The sequence below is a fragment of the Rhododendron vialii genome, chromosome 3a, assembly GCF_030253575.1.
Source record: "Rhododendron vialii isolate Sample 1 chromosome 3a, ASM3025357v1".
In the NCBI taxonomy this organism is placed as follows: domain Eukaryota; kingdom Viridiplantae; phylum Streptophyta; class Magnoliopsida; order Ericales; family Ericaceae; genus Rhododendron; species Rhododendron vialii.
Window position 1 is genome coordinate 28936338 of NC_080559.1, and position 19886 is coordinate 28956223.

A 19886-nucleotide genomic window follows, 5' to 3' on the forward strand; every position below is an offset into this window, starting at 1 on the left:
TAATTTAATTTTTTAAAAATACATATATATTGATTACGATAAGATCAAGGATATTGATATCCACCCTCCCCAATTTTTCTTTTTTTGTCTCTATTAGGGTGAAATTATTAAAATGCCCCTGTAAGATGTCATTGATTTAATATTGTAAATTATAAAGTACAAGGACATTTCAGTAACTTCACCGTAATAGAAACAAAAAAAATTGTAGGTGAAGAAATGGAGAGTGTGGATATCAATTCCCTAACATCACATCTCAATGCCTCATATTTTAATACTAGTTGACAATTTCAGAAACTTACCCATATTATCTTCGCATTTTAAAAAGAATATTTCAAAAAATTCCTCCTAGATTTCTCTAAATTTTTCTACTTCCAACATTTCTTTCTCTATCTGTCTTCACTTATTATCCCTACTATTTTTCAAAAAACTTTTCAAAATACAAACTAAACACAGCATTAACTTTTCAAGATGAACTAAAATTTTTGAACATCCCAAAATAAAAATAGTGGACCAATAATTAAGAACGAATGGAGTAACTCAAGCCTTGTTCCTCGAAGAGTTTTAGGGGCTTTTTGAGCTTTTTAAGTTTTGTTCTTATTCAAAAAAGTTGCATTTTTTAGTTTGGCTTCAAACTTTAGATTATTGATTCGTCATGACCAGAGAAATCAGAAAAGTAAAAAAAATTAATTTTAATTAAGTATTTTTGGAAATATCCAAGATATAGCCCAAAAGCCGGTTTTTTGGTTTTTTAGGTTTTATCTTGGATATTTCCGAAAATATTTGGATTAAAGTCATAATTTTTTACTTTTCTAATTCGTCTCGATAAGACGAAATAATAATTCACAAAAATTTGACAAAAAACTAACAAATACGAAAACAATTGATTGAAGACAAAACTGAGTCGATAGAGCACGTAACGAGCACATCATTCGATAAGGGTTCAACCCCCAGGAGAATAGTGTAGATTCTGTAGAATAGAATTTTTTTCCGGAAAAAAAAAAAAAAGAAGGTACTCTCGCCCATTCATGAATGTAATTTTTCTTTCTTCATGTTTTTGTGTGTGCATGGCCTCATGTAGGAGTATGAAGTTTGTCTTACGGAAAGGCAGTTTTTTATTGTCAGTTTGATTGTTTCTAGTGAATTTTTTTCAACATTAATCTATATTTTATATTCTTACGTTCGATTTCTTTCATCGAGACGAATACTGTGGTGTAAATTTTGACCCGAATCTAATACTAAAAATTAAGAGAAAGCAACTCCTCCTATATAAAGATGGTATTGCCGAAAAGTCACCAAAGAGTCAGGTCAAAGGGGGTCTTGTCGTAGTAGCAAACCTTGTATTTACGTACGACATTAAAGCCCCGATAATGATTTTAGGAGGCCGCTAAATAGTTTCTAATTTTTAATATATACTGTAGTACTGTACTATGTATGTTTGGGCTCAAACTTCGTACAAGTTTTGATTGATGGGTGATTTACGGGCCGATCCATTTTTAATTGGAAGCAACATCTAATCTTGCTTATACCAAAGCTTTCCAATCTGAGTTTTTTTTTTTTCCTTTATTTTTTTTTTTTGGTAATGTCATTTTCATTGAAAACCAAACCATTACAGGGCATTCTTCCGAAAACAAATCTTACACTCAAAGAATTCTAGTTAAACCCAGGACCTCTAATCAACAAGAACTAATAAACCAAACCTACCTAACTACCACTAATTCAACAGACTAGTTTCAAACTAGACTAGTGATGTGATAACCCCATCGTCATTGGTTTTCTTCACGTGCCTCCTATAGCTCACGCAAGCTCTCAATTCTCCGCCAACTCTATAATTTAACCCAGTTCTAATTTGTTTTCTTCACATGACTCAATAAGCGATAAACCCATATCCCCTGACCGGGACAGAAATGAGAGTACCCAATAATTACCCGGTCGGAGTTCAGGTCAAGGGTCGGGACCGCCTCATAGTGCTTTTCGGATTGGGATCGATACAGCAAAACCCGGCCCGGCCAATGCCATGGACCATAACTTCAAAGAAAGGTGCTGATTGATGGGGGCTAGCTGTTGAATTAAATGCTGGGAACTTTCCATCGTCTTTTTGACTACCTTTTTGGAAAGTCATGAAGTGAGCACCACGGAAGCAATAGTACTGCTCTGTGATAGGCCATTTTTGGAGCACTACAAGGCTACATTACGTAACAATAATACATACTTCCTCACTAACCTGAGAAACGGGTGTGAAACCGACATGCTCCATTATTTTTCTGAAAACAACTTAATTAAGACACACATCTTCTTCTTCTTCTTCTTCTGTTTTTGTATTTGATGTGGAAGGGATGCGGAAACTACATTTAAAGCTGAAATGTGAAGTGCGTTCCACGTTCAAAATTTGTACGGAAAATGGAAATGATTACTTGTAAAAATATTACCAAAATCGTTAAAATAGCATCAGGAAGTCTTACACGTATTATATTTAATTATCAGTTAAATAGTATGGCAACCAAGTAACTTATACTCTCGCGCTGATGGATGGTAAATTTGTAATTCCACAAGAATTAGTCGAGTTACGAGTAAATTGGTCTGAACACCTAATTGTAAAAAAAATCAAGTTACTTGCCAGAAAAACTACGAAATTGTAGGCAAAATGTTCAAAAGCATATTTGGAGAGGTTGTGAGAAGTGCATGAATTTCGAAGGTGTAGAGAGATTGACAAAATTACCGAAACTGAAGTTCAGGATTATTCTGTTGCCATTCCAAAACAACTTAATAACTCCTTAAGTAGTACTACCTTGTAATTACATTTCAAAGTTTTAATTACCTTGAAAACTGCAAAAATTTCAGAGTTTTCTGGTTAGAGGAAACTAATAAATTTTTCGGTGTCGAGGGGATATTATCATGTCTGCAATTTCAGTCGTTTAAACGTGTTTTAAAAAGTTCGAATTTTAGACATGGAAAAAAAAGAAGGGAGAGTGATCGGGTGAGAGGAGAGAGAGTGGAGAAATCTGGACCATCCAAATGTGTTGAGTACTGCCACGTGGTACCCACTCGGGATCCAAAAATTTCTGGCAGGAGACTCCCATTCAAAGTTGATGACCTTTTCTTACTATTGTGTGTGCGTTGACTAGGAACTAGGAAGAGTCGTGGCACGTAGTTTATGGCTACGCTACGCGTGTACGATTCCCATTCAGAGAGAGAGAGAGCGGTCGCCTTTTTCGCCTGAGGAAGAAGTGAGGGGGAATTGCTGTTCAGTGGGGGTTGGGGCAATTTATGCCTAATTCATGGGACACTTTTTCCAAATTGTCCAGCCATGGAAAGGAAAAGAATAATTCCCGATACATGATATTGAAGACAAAAATACCCCTCTCTATTGTAATACACACTCAGGGAGCAATGAACACACATTCAAGGAGCAATGTACACACACTCAGGGAGTAGTATTATATGATTGAAAGTGCAATATTATGTGATTAAAAGAGCAGTGAAGTTACGTCCAACGATTCCCAAGTCAATGAATTTCCACCAATACCTTATGTACATGATGCCGTTTTGGAATTTTTTTTTGTGTTGAAACATTTGGTTTTATCATTCTCTTAGAACTCTTCAACGAGAGCCCTAGAGCTAAAAATTAATTATGATTCTTTAGGATAAAATGATCAGAAAAATAAAATTTTTGCACCAGTTCAACCGGATTGAAAATCAAAACACTTAATTTTTTTCATTTGGTTTTATGGTTCTCTTAGGGCTTTTCAACGAGAGCCCTACAGTTAAAAATTAATTATGATCCTTTAAAATAAAATAATAAAAAAAATAAAATATTTGCATCAGTTTAAAATGATTGAAAAATTGAAACACTTAATTTTTTCATTTGGTTTTATTGTTCTCTTAAGGCTTTTCAACGAGAGCTCTACAGTTAAAAATTAATTATGATCCTTTAAGATAAAATTATAAGAAAAATAAAATCTTTGCATCGGTTCAAAATGATTGAAAAATTGGAACACTTAATTTTTTCATTAGGTTTTATTGTTCACTTAGGGCTTTTCAACAAGAGCCCTACAATTAAAAATTAATTATGATCCTTTAAGATAAAATGATAAGAAAAATAAGATCTTTGCACCGGTTCAAAATGATTGAAAAATTGAAACACTTAATTTTTTTCATTTGGTTTTATGGTTCTTTTAGGACTCTTCAATCAGAGCCCTAGAGTTAAAATTAAATTATGATCTTTTAAGATAAAATGATTAGAAAAATAAAATCAATTTTTTTCTTAAATGATCATAATTAGGTTTTAGCTCTAGGACTCTCGTTGAAAAGCCCTAAGAGAACCACAAACCAAATGAAAAAATTAAGTGTTCTAATTTTTAATCCGTTTGAACTAGTGCAAAGATCTTATTTTTCTGATCATTTTATCAAAAATGATCATAATTAATTTTTAACTCTAGGACTCTCGTTGAAGAACTCTAAGAGAAGGACAACAACAACAACAAAAAAATCCAATCCCAGATTCAACTTAGATCCATAAAAGGGGCAATTTAGATTCATAAAATAGGCAATTTAGGTCCAAACCTAGATTCAACTACATATCGACTCATGATCTTATACAAGGGGCAACTTAGATTCATAGAAGGGACAACTTAAATCAATGGAAGGGGCAACTTAAATTCATAGAATGGGCAATTTAGGTCCAAACCCAGATTTAACTACATATCGACTCATGATCTCATACAAGGGACAACTTAGGTTCATAGAAAGGGTAACTTAAGTTTATAGAAGGGGCAACTTAGGTCCAAACCCAGATTCAATTTAGGTCCATAAAAGGGGCAACTTAGATTCATAGAAGAGGTAACTTAGGTCCAAACCCAGATTCAACTACATATCAACTCATAATCTCATACAATGGGCAACTTAGGTTCATAGAAGGAGCAACTTAAATTTATATAAGGGGCAACTTAAGTTCATAAAAGGGGCAACTTGGATCCAAACCCAGATTCAACTACAAATTGACTCCATGTATGGGGAATTTCTTTTTCTCCGTTTCATGTATTGGGAATTTTGTTTTCTCCGTTTCATTTATGTGCAATTTCACAAAAACTTGAGGGCATAATAGTCATTTTAGGTGGCCCTTTCCATGTATTGGCAATTTCTTTTCTTCTTTTCATGTCTAGATGAATTTGGAAAAAAGTGGTCCATGAGTTTGGCATTATTTGCCCTTCTTACCACTGTCTGGTAATTCCCCCAAGAAGTGATCTCTGCAATAAACAATGGCTAATGATGGGCCTTCGATTTGAAAATTACTTCTTCCATAACGACTGTTTGCCGTCACAGGTTGGCAATTCCGTCGTCAAATGCCATCGCGGTAGGACCCAATAATCTGAAACTACACGCCGTTCAATGCAGTATTGAAACCAACGACACCGTTTCGTCAGGCTTCCTTTTTGTCTCCGTTTGGGGTCGGATTTTCTTACATGCCATGTATGTGTGCTCGTGCGCAAGGAGGAGTGTGAGAGCGTCCGCAAATAACACTCCAAACTACTCTGTATTGGAATTTTCTTGAAAAAAAATTGAAAGTGCTAGTACAAAATGATGATTAAAAACTGGAACATATGATTTATTCAAGGATTATAAGTGATCACATGACTGCACATTATTACCGGCAAAAAAAATAAAAGAAAAAACGACTGCAAATTATTGTGTGCAGTGAGACAAAGAAAACCTTGACTCTCTCTCAATATAGTAGTATAAAAATGTAGTTGAAGACAAAAAGATCCCAACTCTCAATTTTAAATTCTTAGAATTTAGAGTTTTGTTTTAAAAAAAAATGAAAGAGAGAAAAACGTGGAAGGGGAGGAGGAGAAGAGAGAAAAAACGGGGGGGGGGGGGGGGGGGGGGGGAGAGAGAGAAACTTATGAAATGTTATTCTATGTCCTAACAAGGTATCTGTTTACCAATTTTTTCCTTAATCGAAATCGATAGAAATTTCGAGAAACAATGCCAACAACAAAAATAAGGGCGAAATATGACTTGTCTCCACAAACGGATTTGAGATTCCTAGCCGTATTTCAGGACTCCACCGGAAAAGAAATGGCGAATGAATCAAATGCTATTTTTTGGTGGTGATGAATTGACTCGTAAAAGAAGACTGTCACCCGCCAATCTTTAAGAACCGAATCGACCAATCGATTTGGGGGCAGAATGGATTGATGGTTTAGTGAAGTGGGGTGGAGCGGAAGAAAAATAACAAATGGACTATGTTATTTTTCCGAGGTAGAATTACAATCAAGAAGGACGGATTCTCATCAAAAGTAAGAAAATTAAGTTAATTCTACTCCTACTCCTAATTATACCCGAATGGGTTGATAAGACAAAAATTAAGAACAAAGTTAAGACTTTGATTTTGTTGGAGAGATTATAATGAAGCCAAAAGAGACTATTTATAGGAAATAACAAATGTGTAAGAAATAACTTTCTAACTTTTCGCTACTCTTCATTCTTTTAATTTGCTTCCAAGTGTCCAAATAACTTCCCTTCAACTTCAAAGTGTGTAGGACAATGACAAGTGTCTTTTTAACTTCCAAATGTGTAGGAGCATGTCAAGTGTCCTGCACTTTATTAAAATACAAACAAATAAAAGAAATAAAAAATAGTTATATTATTAATACGAAATAATAAAATAGGAAGCATTCTCATAATTACCACATTTCGGTCGATTATCGACAAGCGGTGAAATATGATACAAACAGTACCGTCACGTAGTATTCTAAATTCATTTTACACAATATATGTCGGTTAGTGTACAGAATGAGACTAATGTTATCATGCATCGAACATGAGACAAAAAAAATATTAGATTATATTTTTTAACACTAGAGTTGTGCCCGTTCGATACACATAGTCGAAAAAAACTAATGTTAATTTTTTATCTAATGCATTGAACGGGTACAATATTTGATTTTTTTGGGAGTACAAATTAATTTGATTTAGCTTTTTTTAAGTAATTTAATTTGATTTAATATTTGTTGCAATCTGAGTCGTTCATTGCCTAATATGGACGGCCCGGATTTGCCCAACACTCATGTTGTTCCTGAGGTATAGCACGCACTCTGGGTTTCTTTTCTATCAACTAGCGCCGTTCCTGTTCGATGCACGGGACAAAATATTCGTGTGGCTCTGCTACAAAATTTCGAAACTCACAAAAATTATTGTTTGTCCCGTGCATCGAACGAGAAACGACGCTAGTATATATGTGTGGTTCAGTGATACATCCATTCACTCCTCTCTATCTTTTTGGAATTCTCCGCTCTAAAATATTCTCTCCTTTCTGTTTTGATCTTACACTTTTCACTGAGGAATTCTCCCTCCTCCTCAGATAACCAAAACTCGAGAAAATGAAGGTTTGTTTTCTTACTCTGGAGTCTGGTCCATCTTCAGCCCATTCTATACCCACCGATTCTGATTCCCCCAATCCCTTTTGTTAGATTCTGATTCTCCCAACCCCATTTTTGCGACTCTTGCTTTTGTTTCCTTCAGTACTGTCTTTTTAACAGAGTTCAGATTTTATGATTAAGCTGATTAAAGTTTAATTTCATTAATCCCTAATTCAGATCCTTTTTTTGGGGTTTTGTTTATGACAGAAAGTGGTGCTTAAATTGGATTTCCACGACGACAAAGGCAAGCAAAAGGCCATGAAGAAAGTCTCTGGCCTCAACGGTATACTGTTTTTAGAAATCTCAACAACAACTATTTTACTGTAAAATTCAATTTCTGTTTGGATAGTTAATATTGTGGGTTTAAAATAGAGGGACTAGTGTTCAATTTCACCATTCATACAATCTTTCTATATATGTAGTAGTAGTTAGCTTCTTAAACTTTAATAGATGATACGATAGAATCAAGGGAATTTACTCTCTTCGGATACTTGTGCAACTAGATTGGATTTCCAATCTTCTCGATCGTATTTTAAACGGTCATGCTATTGACAACCCAAGTGTCAATAAGTAATAAAAATACAAAAATGTTATGATTTATGGAGAAAATGTTACTTATGGTATTGCTAAAAAGTTGCGATTTTAGTATAAAAGTTACGAATGCACCAAAATATTATGAATCATAATGAAAATGTTACGAATCGTATTGTTGAAAAGTTATGAGTTCTAGAACAAAAGTTACGAAACACACTAAAATATTATGAATGAACCATACAATATGTGCATATCGTACACACTTTTAAAGGATATGTATTGTAGACTTTCCCTAGTTTTCATGCACATTCAACATTTTTCAAGGCATTTAACACAAAAAATTGGTCTGTGTGTTTTTTTGGCCATTTTCTAGCTTTATTGCATTTTTCTATGTTAAATCCTTGCATTTAAAGTCCGGATGCAGAAACAGAGAATCCAAGAAACAAAACCCAGATCAATTTTACAAAGATATTGATGACTTTTTTGTGTTTGTTATTTGCAGGGGTTGATTCAATTGCTATGGACATGAAGGACAAGAAATTGACGGTGACAGGGGACATAGATCCAGTGAAGGTGGCGGCTAAACTGAGGAAGCTCTGCCACACGGAGATAGTCACGGTCGGGTCGGCAAAAGAGCCGGAGAAGAAGAAGGAGGAGCCTAAGAAAGAGGAGCCCAAGAAATCAGGAGGAGATGACAAGAAGAAAGCTGAGGCTGTGAAGCTCCATCAGATAGCCTATCCCAATTATTACCCACAATATCCCCATGCAGATCATCCTCCCCCTTACCTGCAGCACCAGAACTTTTACAGGATTGCAGAAGAAGACCCCAATTCTTGCTTATACCAAAGCTTTCCAATCTTAGTTCTTTTTTTTTTCCTTTTTTTTTTTTTTTAAGGTAATGTCATTTTCATTGAAAACGAAACCATTACAGGGCATTCTCCCGAAAACAAATCTTACACTCAAAGAATTCTCGTTAAACCCAGGACCTCTAATCAACAAGAACTAATAAATCTAACCTACCTAACTACCACTAATTCAACAGACTAGTTACAAACTAGACTAGTGATTTGATAACCCTATCGTCATTGGTTTTCTTCACTTGCCTCCACGAGCTCATGCAAGCTCTCAATTCTCCGCCAACTCTAGATCTAACCCAATTCTAATTTGCTTTCTTCACATGCCTCAATAAGCGGTAAACCCATATCCCCTGACCGGGACAGAAATGAGAGTGTTCAGGTCAAGGGTCGGGACCACCTTGTAGTGCTTTTCGGGTTGGGATCGATACAGCAAAATCCGGCCCGGCCAATGCCATGGACCATAGCTTCAAAGAGAGGTGCTGATTGATGGGGGCTAGCTGTTGAATTAAATGCTGGGAACTTTCCATCGTCTTTTTGACTACCTTTTTGGAAAGTCATGAAGTGAGCACCAAGGAAGCAATAGTACTGCTCTGTGATAGGCCATTTTTGGAGCACTACAAGGCTAAGGGCTCATTCCGGAATCGAAATAAGAACTTATTTTTTGTCTAATAAAAAGCTTTGTTCCCGAAAATAAGAAGGTTGATACTTATTTTAGAAGAATTTATATAGGTACCGACCGGCCGAGGAGGGAAATCGTATCGACGGCCACGTCGGGCCGTCTCCGGCTACTGGACGGTCGATCCGAGCCGTCCAAAAATTCTAAAAAAAAAAACCGAGGGGGCTTTCACGAAAATCAACGGCATCCGAGGTGTGTAGGGTGCTTGATCCGAGCACCCCTTTTTTGTGTGAAATCATATACACGAAAAATGGGTGCTCGGATTAAGCACCCTACTCACCTTGGATGCCGTTAATTCTCGCGTGTAAGCCCCCTCGGTTTTTTATTTTAGAATTTTTGGACGGCTCGGATCGGCCGTCCGGTGGCCGGAGACGGTCCGGCGCGGCCGTCGGTACGATTTCCCTCCGCCGGCGCCCATTCTCATAGCAACAATCTTTTTTTTTTTTTGTATAAGGCAACTTCAAGCTCAAAAATTATGTGTTTACGCAAATAATTTTCTTATCACTATGGATCTTGTTTGATAAATCTCATTGAGATTTTTAATACGGTGCAAAAAAAATTGAATTTTTTTTTTCATTTACATTATTTTTAAATTTGAAAATGTGAAAGGAACTTTTTATTTGGATTTTGTGGAATGACCCTTCTTATTTTTTAATGAAAAATTTCAAAATAAGTACTTATTTTTTAAGAAAGTTTCGGAACGGAGCCTAAATTACGTAATTCATACTTCCCCACTAACCTGAGAAACGGGTGTGGAATCGACATGCTCCATTATTTTCCTGAAAGAACAAGGCTCCGTTCCGGAAAGGAAAATAAGTACTTATTTTTTAAGAAAGTAATTTTAAGCTAAAAAATCATGTACTTACGCAAATTATTTTCCTATCAATATGGATCTTATTTGATAGATCTCATTGAGATCTTTAATACGGTGCAAAAAAAATTAAAAAATTATTTTTCATTTATATTATTTTTGAGTTTAAAAATATGAAATAAGTACTTATTTTTTAAGAAGATATTCTGGAACGGGGCCTTAATCAAGACACACATCATCATCATCATCATCATCATCTTCTTCTTCTTCTTCTTCTTCTGTTTTTGTATTGATGGGGAAGAGATGCGGAAACTACCTTAAAAGCTGAAATGTGAAGTGTGTTCCACGTTCAAAATTTGTACAGAAAATGGAAATGATTACTCTTTTAAAATTTACCAAAATTGTTAAAATGGCATCACGAGTCTTACATTATATTTAATTATCAGTTATGGCAACCAAGTAACTTATATCTCGCTGATGGGTGGTAAATTTATAATTCCACAGGAATTAATCAAGTTATGCGTAAATTGACCCAAACACTTATTTGTAAAAAATAAAATCAAGTTACTTGTCCGAAAACTACGAAATTGTAGGGAAAATGTTCAAAACCATATTTGGAGAGGTTGTGAGAAGTGCATGAATTTCAAAGATGTAGTGTGTAGGGGGCATAAATATTCATAGTTCGGAAGGTCCAAAGGGGTCGCGGACTAATTCAGCATTTGCAATGGACATGTCACTCTGTGGATCCATTCGCATTTGGAGCTACAGGAAGCGCCAGTTTCTGTAGATGTCCCTAGCGTTCAGCGATCATTTCCCTAACATTGAACGGTCAATTCCTTAACGTTTGGCGGTCATTTCCCTAACGTTTAGCACTTATTGTAACGTTCAGCTGAATTCTACTCCCTAAAGATCTAACAAATAGCCAAATGTCAGTTAGAAGCTTCTGTGAACAGATGGAAGACATGTGTGATAGAGCAAATTTCTTGACGTATGACGTCGCCCGAACGAGACAAGTGTAAGAGGGCGTGGGACGCACGCCTAACTTACTCAGTACTCGAATCCTAGCCTATAAATAGCTCAGTACCCCTACGCACATGAGGGATTGCATTCCTGACCAAATAACACACCCTTCTCTCATTCTAAACACATCCTGCTTGTACTAACTTACTTGTTGGAGCTTCTTCCTGGAGGTACACCCCCTTCGATTTTCAGGTGCCAAGTTCACCGTTCTATCCCTCCATCGTTCAAACAAAAGGGAAGAAGGATACATGGTTGTTTCAGCCCCCACATAGTGATTGACAAAATTAACTGAAGTTCGGGATTATTCTATTGCCATTCCAAAACTACTTAGAGCCCGTTCCAGAAACCTTCTTATTTTATAAGTACTTATTTTGGAGCTTTGTTCCATAAAATCCAAATAAGCAGCTTATTTTCACATTTTCAAACTCAAAAATAATGTAAATGAAAAATAATTTTTCAATTTTTTTTGCACCGTATTAAAGATCTCAATGAGATCTATCAAACAAGATCCATAGTGATAGAAAAATTATTTGCGTAAGCACATGATTTTTGAGCTTGAAATTACCTTTTTAAAAAATAAGTACTTATTCACCCATTTATGAAACACACTTTATTATTAGACAAAAAATAAGTTCTTATTCCGGTTTTGAAACTGGCCCTTAATAACTCCTGAAGTAGTACTACTTGTAATTACATTTCAAAGTTTTAACTACCTTGAAAACTGCAAAAAGAAGAGTTTTCTGGTCAGAGGGAATTGATAAATGTTTTTTGGTGCCGAGCAGGTACTATTCTGTTTGTAATCACAGTCGTCCAAACTTATTTTGAACGGTTCGAATTTTAGACTGAGAAAAAAAGAAAGAAAGTGGGGAGTAAAGAAATTTGGACCCAAATCTGCTCAGCACCGAAAAATTTCTCGCAGGAGACTCCCATTCAAAGTTGATGACCTTTTCTTGCTATTGTGTGTGCGTTGACTGGAACTAGGAAGAGTCTTGGCACACGGTTTATGGCTATTCTACACGTGTACGATTCCTATTCAGAAGGAGAGAGAGAGGAGTCGTCTTTTTCGCCTGAGGAAGAAGTTATCTGCAATAAATAATGCCAATGATGGGCCGTTGATTTGAAAATTACTACTCCATAACGACTGTTAGCCGTCACAGGTTGGCAATTCCGTCAAATGCCATCATTCCCGGTAGGACCTAAAAATCTGAAACTACGCCGTTCAATGCAGTATTGCAACCAACCACACCGTTTCGTCAGGCTTCCTTTTTGTCTCCGTTTGGGGTCGGATTTTCTTACATGCCACATATGCGTGCTCGTGCGTGAGGAGGAGCGTGAGAGTATCCGTAAATAATCCTCCAAACTATTCGGTATTGGAATTCGTGTGAGAAAAGATTAAGAGCGCAAATACAGAACGATGATTAAAAATGGGAACAAATGTTTATTCAAGGATTATAAGTGACTAATCACATGACTGCAAATTATGCAAAAAAAAAAAAAAAGAAAAAAGAAAAAACGACTGCAAATTATTGTGTGCAGTGAAACAAAGAAGACCTTGACTCAGTCTCTCTCCCTCTCTCCCTCTCTATCTCCCTCTCTCTCTCACTATATATATGTGAGGTTCAGTGATACATCCATTCACTCCTCTCTATCTTCTTGGAATTCTCCGCTCTAAAATATTTTCTCCTTTCTGTTCTGATCTTACACTTTTCACTGAGGAATTCTCCCTCCTCCTCAGATAACCAAAACTCAAGAGAAAATGAAGGTTTGTTTTCTTACTCTGGAGTCTGGTCCATCTTCAGCCCATTCTATACCCACCGATTCTGATTCCCCCAATCCCTTTTGTTAGATTCTGATTCTCCCAACCCCATTTTTGCGGCTCTTGTTTTTGTTTCCCTTAGTACTGTCTTTTTAACAGGGTTCAGATTCTATGATTAAGCTGATTAAAGTTTAATTCCATTAATCCCTAATTCAGATCCTTTTTTTGGGGTTTTGTTTATGACAGAAAGTGGTGCTTAAATTGGATTTCCACGACGACAAAGGCAAGCAAAAGGCCATGAAGACAGTCTCTAGCCTCAACGGTATACTGTTTTTAGAAATCTCAACAATAACTATTTTAAAATTCAATTTCTGTTTGGATAGTTAATAATGGTTTAAATTAGAGGGACTCGTGTTCAATTTCACCATTCGTACAATCTTTCTATGTAATAGTAGGTAGCTTCTTAAACTTTAATATATGATGACATGATAGAATCAAGGGAATTTACTTTCTTCGGATTCTTATACAACTAGATCGGATTTCCACTCTTCTTGATCGTATTTTAAACGGTTATGCTGTTGACACTTGGGTGTCAATAAACCGATAAAAATACAAAAAAGTATTGTTTTCATGCAAATTCAACATTTTTCGAGGCATTTAACACATTAAAAATTGCTGTGTGTGTGTGTGTGTGTGTGTGTTTTGCCATTTTCTAGCCTTATTGCATTTTTCTATGTTAAATCCTTGCATTTAAAATCCGGATGCAGAAACAGAGAATCCAAGAAACAAAACCCAGATCAATTTTACAAAGATATTGATGACTTTTTTGTGTTTGTTATTTGCAGGGGTTGATTCAATTGCGATGGACATGAAGGACAAGAAATTGACGGTGACAGGGGACATAGATCCAGTGACGGTGGTGGCTAAACTGAGGAAGCTCTGCCACACGGAGATAGTCACGGTCGGGCCGGCGAAAGAGCCGGAGAAGAAGAAGGAGGAGCCTAAGAAAGAGGAGCCCAAGAAAGCAGGAGGAGATGACAAGAAGAAAGATGAGGCTGTGAAGCTCCATCAGATAGCCTATCCCAATTACTATTACCAACAATATCCCCATGCCAATCATCCTCCCCCTTACATGCAGCACCAGAACTATTACAGGATTGCAGAAGAAGACCCCAATTCTTGTGTCATTTGCTAATTGGCCAATATGAAAAAAGTTGGGTGAGAAAAAGATAAGTAGTTGGTGATATATAATATAATGTGTTTGGGAATCATTTTGGGGTACTCTGAGGGGTAGAACCCAAAAGGGGAGTTTCCGTGTACAGTAAGCAGTGGTGTGCTCACTTAATTAAACTTCGTTTATTTAGTTTTGTTCTAAATTCTTGCTATTAATTACTCCTATACGAGAATTGGTTTTCACTCTTTCCTCTTTTACCATCAGCACGTTTTAGCTCTCTGTGTACGAACTTTTAAGATAAGTTTTTCCAATTGTCTAAACGGACTAAATCCACGACACACGAAGTTTTCTCAATTTGTCTAAAGCTCTTAAGTTATAGACAAAAAATTTAGGAGAAATCCGACTTATTCCAGGAAGGGGAGTGCAAACAATACCAGCCCATTCATAGAGGGTGTTGTGGTTTCTTTCGGTTCTTCGGCCACCCTATGGATTCTCGACTAGAAAACCAGGCAACAATAACTCAGCGCACTGCCGCTTACAAATGAAAGAGAGTTCGTTGAGCCAATACAGCGAGCCAGGACGAGTAATGGCTGGGCATTATACTGACAGAAAATGGAAGATCTGATCTTATTTGGTTTTTGGAACCCAGGGTCACTTCTTTTGTTCGTTGGAAGTACAAGTCAAATTGAATGCCAAGTTTCACCTAACAATATAACATTCTCTATCAGCTTTGAAGTTTCCTTCCACCAACCTTGTGCTCAATACCCACTAAATTGGTCAAAGTCTTGAAAGTTCATGGAAATGTTCCAAAATTCAAAGTTTTTGTATGTGCAAGTTGTTGGAAATAATAATACAGTATATATTTATAATGGTACTACGTACTGTTGCATGTTAAACTGCGGAATTAATTATTTGCCGCCCAACTTTCGCTCTCCACACAGCTTTCGGACTCTGTCCTCTTCGGTTTGGGTTTCTGTTTACCAATATTTCCTCAATCGAAATCGACGGAGATTTTGGGAAACAAAGCCAACAACAAAAATAAGGGCGAATGCGGCCATGTCTCCACAAGACGGATCCGTGGTTCCACGCCGTATTTCAGGACTTCACCGGAAGAGAAATGGCAGTCGAGTCAAATGTGAGATTAAGAACGAAATTGAAGACAAATAGAAGAGACTTCCATCAATCTTCAACGATTGATTTATCGCCGTGAGCGACACATCGAAGATCCTAAGTTAAGCTTAGAATATGAAATTCTACTCCTACTCCTAATTATAACCCGAATGGGTTAGTAATGCCAAAAATTAAGACAAATAAAGATAGACTTTGATTTGTTGGAGAGGAATTACAATGAAGTCTTAAAAGACTATTTATAGAAAACAACAAACGTAGGAAATAACTTCCTAACTTCTCCACTAGTCTTCATTCAATCTTTTGCTTCCACTTGTCAAAATAACTTCCCACTTCCCTTCAAATGTGTAGGAGCATGACAAGTGTCCTTTTAACTTCCACATGTGTAGGAGCAAGCCAAGTGTCCTGCATGCAAATAATAATAAAAGGAATACTAATATTAGTTCTAATATTAATACGAATACTTAATAATAATAAAATAGGAAGCATTCTCATAATTGCCACCTTTCGGTCGATCATCGACAGGCGGTGAAATATGGTGTAAACAATGCCCCCCTTATTCATTTGGGTGAAGAGCTAACGTAACCCAAGTGAATAATTTCACTAGTTTTAAATCACCCCTCTGTCGATATCGACGGGTAATAACTCTTTATGGTGTAAACATTTATGCCCTCCAACTCAATTGGGCAATCAATTGATACCAGAAACAGATCATGTTGGACATACGTGGCCTATCGAATAAAGGCCTATATATCAAAACTCTACGAATGGCATATCGATAAAAGGATTTATGCCATGAGCCTTAATCAAGCACAAGCATTTGTTTACTTAATTTCTCCCCCAACATTTGATAAAGAAAAGGCCAAAACACGCGCGTAGCAAACGACAAACATTCCCCTTGATCAAATTATGGGAGTTGAGATTCTTTCAATAAAGAAAAGGCCAAAACACGCTCGTAGCAAACGACAAACATTCCCTCTATCGAATTCATCCGAGATTTCGGAAAACAAAGTTGAAACAAGAGTAAGGGCCAAAAGCAAGTAATAACCTTTTACAGTGAAAACATTTATGCCCCCAACTTTCGAAGAGTTTTTGATAAATTTTACACCAATCTTTTCATTTTTCGACTGGTACCATAAAGCCTTCAAGGCTTAATAACCACCGTCGAATGGTGGCATGCCTCAGTCGATTAGTTTCCCTTAGGCTTTGATTCCTACAGGAAGGAAACCGGGAACGTCAAAACATGGTTAGTCGATCAGAGCACTACGCATATGCCATGAGCCTTGCCTAATCCCCACAATAATGAACTTTAAAGTCACAAACAACAGCCAATTAATAGGCATCATTTGGCTTCACACGTTGGCTACTATATATATGCATTAATACCAAATACCAACATCTATTAGCCAACTCCATCAAAAACTAATTTTCCGTGTCCTCCAAAAATGTATATTGATCGACAGAAATCAATACGCAGAGTATTTATAGCCATGTTTGGCTGAAAACATTCTCCATGGTTAAATTTTCACCATTACTCTTCTTAACCAGTACGGAGGAATGGGAGGATCATTTTCTACGTCGACCATCTATGGTCTAAATTGAAAAACTCTAGTCGAATGACTATTTTCATGATTCGACTTGCTTGAGTTTCAAATTTTCGAGCCCCTAATTGGCTCTTCTAAAGATGAGTTTGCCCCCCTTGCAAACTCGATATCAAAAGAGGCCTAATTCTCATTTCAATCATCCTTACTAAAATCTGGATGAAGGAGACATAGATGCCAACAAGACCTTTGAAAATTTTCCAGTCGCCAACGATGAACCATGGCCTCTTTTTAAAATAGTTGAAAATCATAAACTATGAAGGCCTTTAGGAACACAGGTGGCGCCCAAAATTACAAGTCTCTGCATGTCCATTATCGACTGCAAAGTGTTCAAAATCGACTAGACCAAGCAACCAATCCAATCGTTGCCATATATCCAAAGATGAATTTCTGCCCCCCAAATTCATCATTGAAGGGAGGATTATTTCTCATTCTATATTTGCCCACCAAATTTGTTGGCGCCGTGTTTCCTCCATAAAAACCATTCTTGTGGTTTTCGGTTAAAGGCAAAACCTTCAAAACTACTGTCATGGCTTTACAGTTCCCCAGTCGAATCATTTTACCCGAGGCAAGGACATCGTCCAAACCTTTAATACAAGATTGAGAAACAATTTTGTTTCCCATTTGATATAAACCACTGAGAATTATTCCAAGAGGTAGCCAGTGAATTAATGGCTTCTTTGCACAAATAAATGGTCAAACCCTTGCAAGGTTTTTCAATCAAATTATTCTCATGACACAACTCCTTTTGAGTTTCAACGCCAAAGCCATTTACTTCATATGATTTGGCTCTTTTGAAAATGAATTTTTGCCCCCCAAATCCATTGTCGGAAAGAGGGTCATTTCCAATTCCGTAATTTGAAAAACATGCTTTTCATCCTTATGAAATTCTGGATGAGAGGGATACAATACCAGTAAAGCAATTCAAATTTTTCCGTAGCCTATGATAAATAATGGTCACTTTCATAGTTAAGCACTTGAAGACCGTGAATAATCTTCTAACACCCATGAAAAATGGCATGAAGGATTGGTCTTCTATGTAATTAATTGATGCCAAAAATCCACAGATTGTCCCACTTAATAATGGTTAATCTTCCTATTGGATGACATTCTTTAAACACATAAATTGGTTTCTTATGAACCCTCTGATTTTGGCCAGTTGGCCATTAATTGGCCGTTTCACTTTCTGTCGCCCAGAATGATTCCAAAGTTGGCCAATAAATGGCCATTATTTCATTTTTGCAAATTGTTCAAGCCTTACATGCAAGGCTTGCATTTTCACATTTAATCTTTGCCATTACTTCCGATTTAGTAATGTTGCCCTCCTTCTAGCGCCAAAATTGTTTACCAATATTTCCTCAATCGAAATCGACGGAGATTTTGGGAAACAAAGCCAACAACAAAAATAAGGGCGAATGCGGCCATGTCTCCACAAGACGGATCCGTGGTTCCACGCCGTATTTCAGGACTTCACCGGAAGAGAAATGGCAGTCGAGTCAAATGTGAGATTAAGAACGAAATTGAAGACAAATAGAAGAGACTTCCATCAATCTTCAACGATTGATTTATCGCCGTGAGCGACACATCGAAGATCCTAAGTTAAGCTTAGAATATGAAATTCTACTCCTACTCCTAATTATAACCCGAATGGGTTAGTAATGCCAAAAATTAAGACAAATAAAGATAGACTTTGATTTGTTGGAGAGGAATTACAATGAAGTCTTAAAAGACTATTTATAGAAAACAACAAACGTAGGAAATAACTTCCTAACTTCTCCACTAGTCTTCATTCAATCTTTTGCTTCCACTTGTCAAAATAACTTCCCACTTCCCTTCAAATGTGTAGGAGCATGACAAGTGTCCTTTTAACTTCCACATGTGTAGGAGCAAGCCAAGTGTCCTGCATGCAAATAATAATAAAAGGAATACTAATATTAGTTCTAATATTAATACGAATACTTAATAATAATAAAATAGGAAGCATTCTCATAATTGCCACCTTTCGGTCGATCATCGACAGGCGGTGAAATATGGTGTAAACAGTTTCGAGGGAGATTTTCGAGAGTAATAAGTGGAGAGGGATCGGATAGATAGAGAAAATTTATTGGAGACCGTGCTCAGCAGTTTTAATACCCCAAAACGAATAGAGAAAATGATTGCCTAGGACGTGTTTTGATAATTAACACCCGACAATGACATACTGAGAATATTTGTTAATACTCAAAATGTCATTGGCAGATATTAATTATCAAAACACGTCATTGGCCATCATTCTCCCAAAAGAATAAGGCTCCGACGTGGTGACGGATCAATATTTCCTCCCGGCAGGACATTTTGAGATCAGATGAGTTCTCCAACTGATTGAGAGATCGCTACGCTGGTTCAATCCAACCAGTCCACACTTTCCAACAGAAGCATTCCCGTAGTGCTGGTTTTATCATATCATACTAGAAGATTAGGATAACCTCGGTTTGGCGTTCAGAAGAAGCTGACAAATCACAAGAGTTATTTCGCCAAGCCTTTTGAATAAAGATTAAAAAGTCTCTTTCTAAGCATGAGGAACAGTTGTAAAGTTTCATCGAGTGTTCGATCGGCCTTTAGTGACAAGTTGGTGATAGTAATTTTAATTGAAATGAACACGATGCTCATGTACTTTTCATATACATGTTGAATTAATTATGGCTTGGAAATTAAACAAGCCAAACCAATCACGCAACAGATTTCAGTTATTGGTTGGAATAACTTGATATGCAAGGATGGAGCAAGCGGATAAGTGGCGGCAACCACCGCCGCTGCAAAAAAAAAGCTATTTTTGTATTAGAAATCATTTCTTGTCATTAAATTATATAGGCCTGCTGCTACTAGATTTTTTTCATTCTCTCTTATATGGAAAGTCTTTAGTGCTTTTGTT

The 19886-nt window shown here is 36.7% G+C and overlaps 2 protein-coding genes and 1 long non-coding RNA gene across 4 annotated transcripts; 2 read left to right on the forward strand and 1 right to left on the reverse strand.

Annotated features, from left to right (window-relative positions):
• Positions 1–7266: 7266 nt before the first annotated feature.
• LOC131319662 (heavy metal-associated isoprenylated plant protein 39-like) lies at positions 7267–8924 on the forward strand. 2 transcript variants are annotated; one of them, XM_058350033.1, is made up of 3 exons: positions 7267–7385; positions 7626–7701; positions 8455–8924. In XM_058350033.1, exons 1-3 carry the CDS (start codon positions 7380–7382, stop codon positions 8844–8846), a joined length of 474 nt encoding a protein of 157 aa, XP_058206016.1. In that variant the 5' UTR covers positions 7267–7379; the 3' UTR covers positions 8847–8924. The 2 variants fall into 2 exon arrangements, with proteins under 2 accessions (XP_058206016.1, XP_058206017.1); XM_058350034.1 differs by lacking the exon at positions 7267–7385 and adding an exon at positions 7502–7520.
• Positions 8925–12875: 3951 nt separating this feature from the next.
• LOC131319663 (heavy metal-associated isoprenylated plant protein 39-like) lies at positions 12876–14448 on the forward strand. Its single transcript, XM_058350035.1, has 3 exons — positions 12876–13078; positions 13319–13394; positions 13918–14448. Exons 1-3 carry the CDS (start codon positions 13073–13075, stop codon positions 14265–14267), a joined length of 432 nt encoding a protein of 143 aa, XP_058206018.1. The 5' UTR covers positions 12876–13072; the 3' UTR covers positions 14268–14448.
• A 1099-nt stretch (positions 14449–15547) lies between these two features.
• On the reverse strand, positions 15548–15917 carry LOC131319664 (uncharacterized). Its single transcript, XR_009198014.1, has 2 exons — positions 15879–15917; positions 15548–15779 (listed from the first exon to the last, which is right to left on the reverse strand). It is a non-coding gene; the product is annotated as an uncharacterized LOC131319664 (long non-coding RNA).
• Positions 15918–19886: the final 3969 nt, after the last annotated feature.

Bases quoted from the DNA above. Each gene is read 5' to 3' on its own strand.
- LOC131319663 (XM_058350035.1), top strand. The intron at 13,395-13,917 runs GTATACTGTTTT...TGTTATTTGCAG, and splicing joins GACAGTCTCTAGCCTCAACG to GGGTTGATTCAATTGCGATG.
- LOC131319662 (XM_058350033.1), top strand. The intron at 7,702-8,454 runs GTATACTGTTTT...TGTTATTTGCAG, and splicing joins GAAAGTCTCTGGCCTCAACG to GGGTTGATTCAATTGCTATG.